This window comes from Oryx dammah, unplaced genomic scaffold (assembly GCF_014754425.2).
Source record: "Oryx dammah isolate SB20612 unplaced genomic scaffold, SCBI_Odam_1.1 HiC_scaffold_3, whole genome shotgun sequence".
Lineage (NCBI taxonomy): Eukaryota > Metazoa > Chordata > Mammalia > Artiodactyla > Bovidae > Oryx > Oryx dammah.
In genome coordinates this window covers 101,070,584-101,084,585 of record NW_024070187.1, presented here as the reverse complement: position 1 = coordinate 101,084,585, position 14,002 = coordinate 101,070,584, and the positions used below count along the sequence as shown (strand labels likewise).

Sequence of the window (14,002 nt, the reverse complement as noted above, 5' to 3'; positions counted from 1 at the left end):
AGATCCCCTGGAGAAGGAAATGGCAACCCACTCCAGTGTTCTTGCCTGGACAATTCCATGGACGGACGAGCCTGGTAGGCTCCAGTCCATGGGGTCGCAAAGAGTCGGACACAACAGAGCAACTTCACTTTCTAAAAGGTCTTGTAGGTCTTCAGAGAACTGTTCAACTTCAGCTTCTTCAGCGTTACTGGTTGGGGCGTAGACTTGGATTACCATGATATTGAATGGTTTGCCTTGGAAACGAACAGAGATCATTCTGTCATTTTTGAGATTGCATCCAAGTACTGCATTTCGGACTCTTATGTTGACCGTGATGGCTACTCCATTTCTTCCAAGGGACTCTTGCCCACAGTAGTAGATATGATGGTCATCTGAGTTAAATTTACCCATTCCAGTCCATTTCAGTTCACTGATTCCTTAAATGTTGATGTTCCCTCTTGCCATCTCCTGTTTGGCTACTTCCAATTTGCCTTGATTCATGGACCTATCATTCCAGGTTCCTATGCAATATTACTCTTTATAGCATTAGACCTTGCTTCTATCACCAGTCACATCTATAACTGGGTGTTGTTTTTGCTTTGGTTCTGTCTCTTCATTCTTTCTGGAGTTATTTCTCCACTGATCTCCACTAGTATACTGGACACCTACTGACCTGGGGAGTTCATCTTTCAATGTCCCATCTTTTTGCCTTTTCATACTGTTCATGGGGTTCTCAAGGCAAGAACACTGAAGTGGTTTGCCATTCCCTTCTCCAGTGGACCACATTGTGTCAGAACTCTCCACCATGACCCGCCTGTCTTGGGTGGCCCTATGGTCAATCTGATTAGGTTGGTTAGTTTTCTGTGATTGTGGTTTCAGTCTTCCTGCTCTCTCTCAGCGCCTACTGTCTTACTTGGGTTTCTCTTACCTTGGACTTGGGGTATCTCTTTACGGCAGCTCCAGCAAAGTGCAGCTGCTGCTCCTTACCTTGGACTTAGGGTATCTCCTCATGGCTGCCACTACTGACCTTGGATGTGGGGTATCTCCTTTCGGCTGCTCCAGTGCCACCCAAAATTAGTAACAGATCAGAATCTTTTCAAAATAAGTACCAGATCAGAATCTTTTCTTGGTTAGAAAATAAAATTACAAAGGATTGGCACTGAGGTTAATTTTTAATGTTTCCTATCTTTGAGAATAGCTTTAATATTTTTGTAAACATGATGATTACTTAAAAAAAATTCCAGCATACAGAAAAATACAAATAAATTTTTTTTCATTTCATTTAAACCCTCTATCCAGTGGAGACTATTTTTAACATTTTGAAGAACATTCTTTTGGACATCCCTTTGAAAATGAAAGTGATAGTAACTCAGTCGTGTCTGACTTTGTGATCCCATGGACTGTAGCCCGTCAGGGCTACAGTCTTTGTCCATGGGATTCTCCAGGCAAGAATACCGGAGTGGGTTGCCATTTCCTTCTCCAGGGGATCTTTCTGACACAGGGATTGAACCCAGGTCTTCTGCATTGCAGGCAGATTCTTTACCATCTGAGCCACCAAGGAAGCACAGACATCTCTTTTTGTACAGATTAAATGTCTAAACTTCATATAACTGGCATTTACTACACATGAGATTCTAGAAGCAATAAGTAAACAGCTTGTTCCCTCAGCATTATGATTATAGACAACAAATTATTAGTGTTGTTTAGCCACTAATTTGTGTCCAACTCTTTGCGACCCCATGGACTGCAGCCCGCCAGGCTCCTTTGTCTATGGGATTCTCCAGGCAAGAATACTGGAGTGGGTTGCCTTTTCCTTCTCCAAGGGATCTCTCAGACCCAGGGATCAAATGCTCATCTCTTGCTTGGCAGGTGGATTCTTTATCACTGAGCCTCCCATGAAGCCCAAGGGCAGCAGTACTGTATTTACAAAATTCAAAGTTGCTTAGAAGTTAGATTTTAAATGTTCCCATCACAAAACAGAAATAAATATGTAATGAGATAGAAGTTTTACCTAATGCTAAGGTGCAGTTATGTGGCAATATATAAATATATCAAATCAACCAGTTGTACACAAACTTATATAATAGGTAAATTATATCTCAATAGGAAATTATTTTTAAAAGTTCACTAAAACTGAAAGGTATTCTCAAAGGTAGAAGAGAGTGTTTTATCCCCAAGATAAAGTTTGCCAATATTTAGACACTAAAATAATCTATTTGAGTCAACCTTATCACTTAGATTGTCTTTCAGCAGTTAAAAACAGATATTGTATATATATTTTCATTGTAATTGAATTTTTTACCCTTGCCCCCAGAATAAGCCTGAGGAAAGCTGACATTCATGATGGCAAGGGTGACCTCTGCTGACAAAACTCTGCTAGTACAACTAAAAATAATTGGGATACTTGGCTTAGTGGGTGGTGAAGGGGAAGTTTAAGTAGAAGTCAACCTGATTCTAGCCTGATTGAGAATATAACCTGGCTAAGGAAGGGTGTGGGGCTTGTCCTGCCACACAAATCCCCTTGAAGATAAGCTGATGTTAGAATGCCAAAGGTGAAGTTGGGTTTAATGTAGAAACTGAGTTTCAATTCAGTTCGGTTCAGTTCAGTGGCTCAGTCATATCCAACTCTTTGCGACCCCATGGAACACAGCACTCCAGGCCTCCCTGTCCATCACCAACTCCTGGAGTTTACTCAGACTCATGTCCATTGAGTTGGTGATGCCATCCAACCATCTCACCCTCTGTCATCCCCTTCTCCTTCAATCTTTCCCAGCATCAGGGTCTTTTCCAATGAGTCAGCTCTTCGCATGAGGTGGCCAAAGTATTGGAGTTTCAGCTTCAACATCAGTCCTTCCAAAGAATATTCGGGACTGATTTCTTTTAGGATTGACTGGTTGGACCCCCTTGCAGTCCAAGGGACTCTCAAGAGTCTTCTCCAACACCACACTTCAAAAGCATCAATTCTTGGGCACTCAGCTTTCTTTATAGTCCAACTCTCACATTCATACACGACTACTGAAACAACCATAGCCTTGACTAGATGGACCTTTGCTGACAAAGTAATGTCTCTGCTTTTTAATATGCTGTCTAGATTGGTCATAGCTTTCCTTCCAAGGAGTAAGGGTCTTTTAATTTCATGGCTGCAGTCATCATCTACAGTGATTTTGGAGCCCCCAAATATAAAGTCTGACACTGTTTCCACTGTTTCCCCATCTATTTGCCATGAAGTGATGGGACCAGATGCCATGATCTTCGTTTTCTGAATGTTGAGCTTTAAGCCAACTTTTTCACTCTCCTCTTTTCACTTTCATCAAGAGGCTCTTTAATTCTTCTTCACTTTCTACCATAAGGGTGGTGTCATCTGCATATCTGAGGTTATTGATATTCCTCCCAGCAATCTTGATTCCAGCTTGTACTTCATCCAGACCAGTGTTTCTCGTGATGTACTCTGCATACAAGTTAAATAAGCAGGGTGACAATATACAGCCTTGACATACTCCTTTTCCTATTTGGAACCAGTCTGTTCCATGTCCAGTTCTAACTGTTGCTTCCTGACCTGCATACAGATTTCTCAAGAGGCAGATCAGGTGGTCTGGTATTCCCATCTCTTAGTAGTTTTCTAGTGATATCTTTCTCTGGCTTTAGTAATAGGGTTATTGTGGCCTCATAGAATGAATTGAGAAGAGTTCTCTCCTCTTCTGTCTTTGGAAAGACAATGAGAAGGACTGATGTTAATTCTTTAAACTCCAGTGGAGTTCATCATGAAGCCATCTAGTGCTGGTCTTTGCTGGGAGTTTTTTGATTATTTTTGTTAAATATTTTGTTAATGCACTACTCACGTTTTCTATTCCTTCTTGTGTTAGTTTTGGTGCTTTGTGTGTTCCTGGGAATTTGTACATTTAATCAAACTTATCTAATCTTTGACATATAATTATTCATCATATTTTCATAGTCCCTTTTATTTCTGTAAGATTAGTAGTAGTGAACTCAGTAATGAACTCAGATTTATTCTTGATTTCAATGGTTTCTCTAATCTCTTTTTTTCTTGGTTAGCAAAAAGTTTGTCAGTCTTGTTGATCTTTTCAAAGAGCCAGCTTTCAGTTTTATTGACTCTATTGTTATCTGTTCTCTCATTTATGTCTGCTTTAATCTTTATTATTTCCTTTATTTTGCTTGCTTTAGTCAGTTCTTTTCTCTGGATTCAATTGGGAAGTTAGGTTATTGATTTGAGATTTTTTTTTTTTTTTAATTTTTGGCTGTACCTCATGGCTTGTGAAATCATAGTTCCTTGACCAGGGATAGAACCCAGGCCTCTGGCAGTTGGAAGCACTTGAGTCCCAACCACTGGATCACCAGGGAAGTCCTTTCTTGCTGATCTTCTGTCTAGTTATTCAATCCATTGTTGAAAGTAAGATTAATGTCTCCAGCTCTTATTTTTAAACTGTCCATATCTCTTTTCAATTATGTCACTTTTTGCTTCATATATTTTGGGGCATTATTATTAGGTATATGAATACTTTTAAATTAAATGCATTTGCCTTAAATTTGTTTTTCTTTGCCATTAGTGATATAAACAATGCCACATAATCTGGATTTATTTGTCAAGAATAATTGGATGCTCTGATACATTGTTTTAAAATGTCTACTCTCCTATGTGTAATATACATAAAAAAATTTATTTTCTCTAAAAATTTAGCTTTTGTGGGTTCCACAAAAAGATTGGGCTTCCCAGGTGGCACTAGTGGTAAAGAACCCACCTGCCAATGCAGGAGACAGAAGAGAGGTGGGTTCGATCCCTGGGTCGGGAAGAACCCCTGGAGGAGGGCATGGCAACCCATTCTAGTATTCTTGCCTGGAGAATCCCATGGCCAGAGGAACCTGGCAGGCTACAGTCCATAAGGTTGGAAAGAGTCAGACATGACTGAAGCAACTTAGCACGCACAGAAAAATAATTAGTTTTTCATTGGCTAGTACCATAAAAAAGTTGTTATATAAGAAGGTGACAAGTAACATTTCTATAGTATAACTCTATAAGTATTTATATGTACATTTTCCATTTAACTGTCATATTACCCGTGGAGTGCAGAAGACAACTTATATTCCTTTGGTGACACCATGCTGGTATCTTGAAATTGGCTATGTTGGGAGTGTTCATATCATAGAATCTGAAAATGCTACAAAACTGATAACTCTGTCCCTTGGAGAGTCAGTTGGTACCACTGCATTATCTCCTTTTTTCCAATTAAGTACAAAACCAAAAAATTTTGAAGAGTAGAGATGTCATCCCCCAGAGTACTCAGCTACCTAAGTGGTGAAATTAGATAACCACTCAGGTAGTTCTACCTGAAAATACTTTCTCCCTAAGTATTCTTAAGATCCCACAAGCATTCGTCTTCTCCATCCCAACAGATAGGCCTGAAGTGTTATTGAATAGTTTCAATAAAATCCATTATCTATATTTATTTAATAGGATTTGCAACTCTTGTTAACATTAGACTATCGAGGAAAAAGTATTTCCGTATACTGACATTTTAATGATTTAGGTTTGATTTTGCCAAGAAACTGAATTTTTTCTGGAAGGCTTTTCTTACAGTCTTTTTAATATCATGCTATTAGACAATCTTTAAATTCAGGGAAAATTCTTCTGGCAGAGGCTAAGACCTTAGGTAAAGAGATCAAGTAACTAAGAAGTTCAATCAGTCCAACATCACTGGATTGGTAGGTTAGCAAGGCCACAGTGTGAATGAAGACGTGTGTGGTCCCGTTTACACAGGTGTTTGTGGGATTTGATGGAGCTTGGGGATATGGAAGCCTGGTAGCAATATGCTTGAATTTCCCTCTGAACACTTTTCAAGGCATAAACATCCTTCAGTTTCTAGAATCACCCTACTTGGCACTGTTTACCTGCTAATCCCACAGGCTAAAGGACTGCTTAGTCTTCTTTAAGTTCTCATTGGTTTTCATTGGTGCCTCTATTGGGCCAAAATCCATCACTTTCATTATTACATTTCCTCTGCATTTCATATGTAATGTTGTTGCACCAGGGTCCTGGGGTAAACCCAGGATTCTAATAAATGACCTATTCTGAGAATGAACTTCCTGGTAGCTCAGTGGTAAAGAATCCACCTGCCAGTGCAGGAGACGCGAGTTCCATTCCTGGGTTGAGAAGGTCCCCTAGAGAAGGAAATGGCAACCCACTCCAGTATTCTTGCCTGGGAAATCCCAGGGACAGAGGAGCCTGGCAGGCTACAGTCCATGGGGTCACAAGAGTCTGGACACGACTGAGTGACTAAACAACAACACAGTGCTGAGAATGAGAGATTATACCACGTGTGATTTAAGTTCTGTTTTCCTTCATGTATCCAATTATCATGCTCACTATTTATTTATTTATTTTTGGCTGTGCTGGGTCTTTATTGCTGCGTGAGGGCTTCTCTTGTTGCAGAGCCCTGGCCCTATAGCTCAGCAGTCTGATTGTGGTGTGCTGGCTGGGTTGCTTAGAGGCATTTGAAATCTTAACTTCCCTACCAGAGACTGAACTCATGTCCTCTGCAGTGGCAGATGGATTCTTAACCACTGGACCGTCAGGGAAGTCCCCTCGTGTTCACTTTTAAGTACATGCTACACTTTCCAGCTGTCCCAGTCTTACTTTACTGCATCTTCTTCTTTCTGAATGAACTATTCTGTGTTTGTTCCTAAAGAATCTCATTCAATTTGTTTAATTTTGTCCCACTTAACCAGTTTTCCCCGGTGGCTCAGATGGTAAGGCGTCTGCCCACAATGCAGGAGACCTGGGTTCAATCCCTGGGTTGGGAAGATCTCCTGGAGAAGGAAACGGCAACCCACTCCAGTACTCTTGCCTGGAAAATCCCACGGACGGAGGAGCCTGGTAGGCTACACCCCATGGGGTCGCAAAGAGTCAGACACGACTGAGCGACTTCACTCACTTTAACCAGTCACACACATTTAAAATCTGCCCTCCAAAATGTTAGTCACCCAGTTTGATGACATTTGCCAATTTAGTGAGTAAATTTGATTATGCATCTTTTTTTTTCTAAGTCATTAATAAGATGTAAAAAACTCAGGACCAACTCTGGTGCAACTCCAGCTTAAGTGCACTTATTTCAACACCCAGATAACAAAGGTCACTTTTTAGGGACTACATGCTACTCAGTAGTACATATGCCAGGATGATTACACAGTAAAGATGTAACATGAGCTAAGTAACAAAGCTGAAAATTAAAACAAGACTTAGTAAAGATTCCATATGGAGATCAAGGACTTAGAGCTGGGCATAGTCCTATGTTTTAATTTTTCTGATTCTTCAGAAATGGTTCACTAAACTGTCTTAATAGAATAACACAACATATTATGGAATCTGACTTCTTTCCTAAGACTTCTAGAGATTTAAAAATGAAATTTATCAGTCCTAATCTAGTTAAATTAATTTGAGTCCTAGTTATTCCTATAGTTCTTATTTGCAAAATAAGGACTCTAGTATCTCCCCTTTGTAGAGTTGTTGGAAAACTTTAGTGAGATGATCTGGGTAGAATGTTTAACATAGTAGGCAGTACATGATAAGCACAGTCTTGCTGTTTGCTGAACCCAGGGTAGGCAAGGTGTGAGTTAGGAAGCTGGAAGAAGATGAGAGGAGCCTTAGGAACCACAGACATGCTTTATTCGCTGATGGCTGATGCAGCCGCAAGGGCTGTTCAGGTGGTGCTTATATAGATATACAGAACAACGGTGGCATGTGGCCAAGTGAGTACATCATGATGTGTGTGTGCAGTGCTATAAATAATCTCAGCTGTTCCATAGCCATGCAGAGTCATTGTTTACAGGACATGGGGCATGAGCATGAGGACAGGGATGGGGGCGGCGGGGGGCAAAAGAGACTAACCGTTGCCATCTTGACTAATCGCTCTTCCCTTATAAGCACTAAATAAGTGGTTTTATTTTGTTATTATTATTGCTAAAATAGATACCATTTTTGAGCACCTGTGTTGGGCTGGATGCTAACTATAAATCAGTTATATAATGGTTTGTATGGTAACTTAACATACTCGTTTAGCACTAAACCAAAGCTGAAGCCTCAGTGAAATGTTTTGGTTCTGAAGACTACTTCTGTTTCAGTTTGGGACCCACCCTGGAACCTGAGGAAGTGGTAAACAAGCTGATAGATGGGATCCTAACTGAGCAGAAAATGATCTTTGTTCCATCTTCTCTCAACTTTTTATTATTTATGGAAAAGTAAGTGACAGTGATGTTTGTCCCCATGATAAATTTTTCTATTACATGTTTTCACTCAGATTTAAAGCCAGGCATTTGATAAAGCACAATTACATGGATTAAGTTAATAAAAATAATAGTTAAGCTTAAGGAAGCCATCCATTTTTAAAACCATGTTGTTAATCATTCAAGCAAGATTGGAATGGGCTTCCCTGATAGCTCAGTTGGTAAAGAATCCACCTGCAATGCAGGAGACCCCAGTTCGATTCCTGGGTCAGGAAGATCCACTGAGAAGGGATAAGCTACCCATTCCCGTGTTCTTAGGCTTCCCTTGTGGCTCAGCTGGTAAAGAATCCACTTGTAATGCTGGAGACCTGAGTTCAGTCCCTGGGTTGGGAAGATCCCCTGGAGAAGGGAAAGGCTACCCACTCCAGTATTCTGGCCTGGAGAATTTCACGGACTGCATGGAGTCACAAAGAGTCGGACACAACTGAGCAACTTTGACTTTCAGGATTGGAATAGCAATAGTTAATTGCAATAGCAATTAGGCAACTAATTTCTATAAGTTTTTTTAAAATATTTTTTTAAAGAAAGAAGTTTGTATATTTCTGGAAGTCCTATCATAAATGAATGCATAGGAAGGAGGGTAATTTTTAAGCATTATTACATAATGGAATTATGTGCCATTGATATTCGAGGAGATCATAGTCAATTAAACATTCATTTTAAATATACAACACATAATCACTGAGCTCTTACTTTGTGCAAAATTATACTGAAGCATATCACTAAATAATCTTTTATACTGAAGGAATTGCTAAATTATCCTTTGTAATTTTAGAGACCCTTGAGACTTGCTACTTCAGATCTGGCCCATGGACCAGCAGCCTAGACATCACCTGGAAGTTTGTTTGCAATACAGAATCTTCTGATTCCCCAGATCAGAATTTGCATTTTAGCAAGACCCATAGGTGATCTGTATGCATATTCAAATATGAGAAGCATTTCTTTGGAGCAGTAGCTTTCAACTTTGGTGCCATTGGAATTCACCTGGGACTTTTTTTAAAAAAATGCCAACACCTGACATCTTCTCCCAAGATTCTGATCTAAATGGTCTGTAGTGTGGCCTGGTCTCTGAGAGATATAGCCTTCCAGCGATTCCAATGTACAGCCAAGATTGGAAATTGCTGGTTTAAAGAATGTCTCATAACACATTACCCCGTTACTTTTCTGGGAAGGCTGTGTGCCGATGAGGCTGCTTAAGGGGAAACAGAAGAGATGACTTAGGTCAGAGAGTGAAAAAAGCCTCTTGCTGCTTGTCCCTAGAGTCAGGCTTCCATGACATAGATCACTTGGGAAGTCAGTTTAAAAAATAGATACCTGGATCTTACCTCTAAGAGATTTTAAGATAAGATGTTTGAGTTGGGATCCAGAAATCTCTTATTTCAACAGGCAGTTGTTGCAGGCATTTGTTTCAAAGATCATACACTGAGAGTTACTGACATAGAGTCAAAAAAAAAAAAAAACCCAAGAGATCAAAAGCACAAGTGGCTTGCGTCAAGCTTTTTAAGCCCCTTCTGCTAGGAACTATGGTTGAAACTACCTTAAAGTTTAGGTAGTAAAGCTCCAGGGTCTTCTTGGTAAATAAATGAGTTAAAACCTGTGAAGTGTTTCACATTACACTTGTATTATGTAAGTGCTCAGTGATCAGTCCTTTAGAATGTAACTCTCTGAGAGAAGGAATTTGCCTGGTTTTCATCACTGTACCCTCACACTTTGAAGAGTTAATGGACACGTTTGTTGTTGTTGTTTAACCACTAAGTCATGTCTGACTCTTTTGAGACCCCATGGACTGTAGCCCTCCAGGCTCCTCTGTCCATGGAATTTCCCAGGCAAGAATACTGGAGTGGGTTGCTGTTTCCTACTCCAAGGATCTTCCTAACCCAGAGATCGATCTCGAGTCTCTTGTGTCTCCTGCATTGGCAGACAGATTTTTGACCACTGAGCCACCAGAATTAGCTAGACAGGTTGTCACATAGAAGGCACCAAAATGTCTGTTTGTTGATTAAATAAATAAAGATTACCTAGACCATTAGCACAGAGATTCACAGTTTGTGTTCTAGAGTTAGATGAGCTGTGTTTTTATAACTTGCTCGCTGCATGAACATGGATGAGTTATCTAACTATTTTGAAGCTCAGTTTCTTCATCTGTCATACGGAGACAAGACTTTGCCGAGCTGTGAGGAATAAACAGAATAATGCATTTAAAATATCTAGTATATGATAAAAATACATTTTTATATATTGATGCTACTATCATTGTAATTATCACTACTATTAATATTGCCCTGATTTTCCTCTGACTGTGAATGTTTGGTGCTCAATTTTCAAACCTTATTTTAATTCCATCTAAGCAGATGTCTGTATATAGCTACACTGACTTACATATTCTGTTCAGTTTCTCTCAGACTGATTGGAATGTGACAAGTTCATCAGTAGTCTTAAGTGTAGGGTAGGGAGAAAAAAATTAAACCTACTCTGTGTCCGTCACTGTTTAAAGCATTTTATGTATTTTTTAATTTATTTATTTTTAATTGAAGGATAATTGCTTGACAGTATTGTATTGGTTTCTGCCATACACCAACATGAGCCAGCATTTTATGTTAACACATCGATTCTTCACAAGAACGCTGTGGCATAGGTGCTAATTCCTTCATTTACGTGGAAGGAATTTAAGCTCTTCTGTTAAATAACTTGTTCAGTACTATGTTCAAAACCAAGTACATTGCCTGCATTTTCTTTTAGCAATTCTGCTTCTTTGGTATCTTAATGGAACATTTTAATAGTTTCTGAATTACAAAATATAAAATTAGTTCCCATTCTTACTTCCTTTCCAATATCAGTTTTCTTTTTTTAAGAGCCTTTAGCATCTGAACTATTCAGTTCTATACACCTTGTCTTTTAGGTATTTTTAAAAATATTCAAGTATATTTATTTTGAAGGCTAAATCTTTCAAGTCACTCTTACCATAAAGAAGCCTAAACCTCTTCTCTTTTCCTTTTCAAAAGGAGTTGGATTTCTTTGGAAAGAACACATAATAGTGACTCAGAGTTAATGTTCTTAATCTTATTTAACATGGACATGAAATATGATAAATATTAAGTATTCTGTTTTTTTAATTAAGTATTCTTAAAGATATTTTACAAATGCACTTAATATTAATTTCCTAATTATTTTTATGTATCTTTCTTTTAGGGTCCTTCCTGAGCGTTTCCAGGCAATTTTAAAACGAAAGATTGATATTAGGTTTGATGCAGTTATTGGATATAAAGTGAAAGGAAAATAAGTGCTTAAGTTTCTTAAAAACTGATTTACCAGGTTTAGGTTGATTTCATCTAATTTTAGTCAGAATTTTAATGTTTTTAAAAGTATCTGCTTTTCCTAATTAACTTTTTTTCCTTCAATATCACCTTTTGAGGCTCTGTCAGGTCCTAATTTCATATAATACAGAGAAATATATAAGGAACTGATTTTGTGGGGAAATGGAGAAAAAGAGAAACAGTTTTATAATAATTTCTAAGATTTTGTGACTCACTGAAAGCTTTGCAAGGTATGTAATGTGAATATTTAAGATACATTTTTATTTTTATTCAACTTTTATATAATTCACATTCCTTTTTCTATTCTACATAAGAAACAGAAATTTCAAGCTTGCTAAATGTAATGAAGGACTGTATCTAGTGGCATTTCATAGTGAATTTCGTGTGATGTAAGAAATACTGCCCAAACATTTCCTCCTACACCTTACTACTCTGTTTTCTGAGAAATACCTCATATTCCCATGTCAAACATTTCAGCACAGGGAAAATGGAGATAAATATGTGTTGCAAGTATAAAGGCATCATTGGGATTTGAGACAAAGAATTGGGAAAATGTACCCTTAAGTGGCAGCAATAATAAATGAATTGAACTCAGCTTTTGGTGTTTCTGTCTTTTTATTTTGAGCAGAATACAGCTTAACCTTCGAATGAAAGGAAAATAGATTATGTAATCACCGTTTTTTATTTTTATTTTTTCTCTTTTTAGTATCTGGAAATTTGTTTAAGGAAAGTTGGAGTGGGTTGCCATTTCCTTCTCCACTAACACACACATACTATAGGTTCTATTACATATAAGGAAATTTCAACTGAGGTATCATTTCTACAATAAATATCTCCCTCTTTCTCATCAACTAACTTCTTCGATACAAAGAATCAAAACACAATTACTGTTAAACTATATTCTGTGTTTAACTGATATAAATACATACCTGAATTAAAAATGCCTGCTTTCCAAAAACATCATTATATTTGAATATTGTAACTTAGGGTCCTCTCCATACTTCAGCTATACTACAATATCTATCAATCAGCAGAGTTTATATATTTAATGAGATCCAATCATGTTAACAGAGAAAGACACTAGAAGGTGGAGAGTCTTCTAACTCATTTTGAAATAGATTGTTTATTCTCTTGATTACTTGTTCCAGGTTGCCAAGCAGCAATTTTCAGCAGACTAGGAGAAAGCCTTTACTGAAGTTTCAGTAAAAGAACTGAGGCCCAAAATGTACTAAGTTTCCGCTTTCATAATAAACATGCTTTGGCTTTTAACACAATTGTCTGAAATTAACCCTTGGATGAATTTTGGCATTGACCATTATCAGAAATAAGTACTACTTGTCTCGTTTGTGGGGTACTTCTTGGACATTATGCTGACAGAATGGTAATCAGTCCCTTTTATTGAATGTTAGCTACATCCTAGGCACACTTTGCTATTTAATCCCCCAACAATCCTGTGTCATAGGCAGTAGTGAGGAGGTTCCCAGGAGAACCTCAGAGGCTGGAAGGTGAAGGAATGCAGCAGGTATTCTGAATGTTGTTCCCTGCGCATTTTTATTTGAAAAGCTTGCTTCGATTCCCCAACATCAGGCAATTACTGCTGTGACTCTAAGTCTGAAGACTTTTCTCTGTTATTTGAGAGAAGTTAGTCCTAACTCTGATGGCTTATGTAAAGAACCTAACTCTGGTGGCTTAGTGGTAAAGAACCTGCCTGCCAATGCAGGAGATGTAAGAGATGCGGGTTCAGTCCCTGGGTCAGGAAGATCCCCTGGAGAAGGAAAGTTGGAGTGGGTTGACATTTCCTTCTCCACTAACTAATAGTAACCCACTCCAGTATTTTTGCCTGAGAAATCCCAAAGACAGAGGAGTTTGATGGGCGACAGTCCATGGGATGGCAAAGTCGGATATGACTGAAGCTACTAAACAGCAGCAGCCCTAACTCTGAACCTACTCTGCCAGGGTCCAGCCCCTGTAGGATCCAGGGGAACCTGAAGGATAAACGGCGTCTGCAAATGATTGAGAGAGAGATAAGGAAAGAATGTTGTAGATAAGAAAATAGAGGAGAGAAAAAGGCTGATATTCCTTGGTTTACACAGAAAGCTAATAAAGTCTTAGAAGCTCAGGCAGGAAAGTGAATGCAGAGAGCCTCTGTGTTCCAAGGGATCAGCCTGAAAAAGAGAGGGAGGAAGAAGGAGAGAGAAAAAAAGAGAGAAGAAAAGAAAAAAAAAAGAAAAACACGGGGTGACCAAGCTTCTTCGGTGAGCAAGGCCCATTATTTTATTTTCAAAAGGGACTTTTATACCTTAACTTGTATATAGAGGGAAATGAAAGATGCAAAGTCATACAGTCAGCCCAAACATTGCATCTGTTTTGTCTTTATCAAAACCAGGATTTTTTCTGCATACCTTTCCCATAAA

General features: G+C 38.6%; 1 protein-coding gene across 1 annotated transcript in view; it reads left to right on the top strand.

Annotated features, from left to right (window-relative positions):
• Nucleotides 1–12,182, top strand: part of HSD17B11 (hydroxysteroid 17-beta dehydrogenase 11) — a 39,199-nt gene extending 27,017 nt beyond the window's left edge. The window contains exons 6-7 of the mRNA XM_040237293.1: nt 8,113–8,229; nt 11,464–12,182. Of these exons, the coding sequence (XP_040093227.1) occupies nt 8,113–8,229; nt 11,464–11,554 (208 nt within the window). The 3' untranslated portion in view covers nt 11,555–12,182. The remainder of the gene's footprint in view (nt 1–8,112; nt 8,230–11,463) is intronic.
• Nucleotides 12,183–14,002: the final 1,820 nt, after the last annotated feature.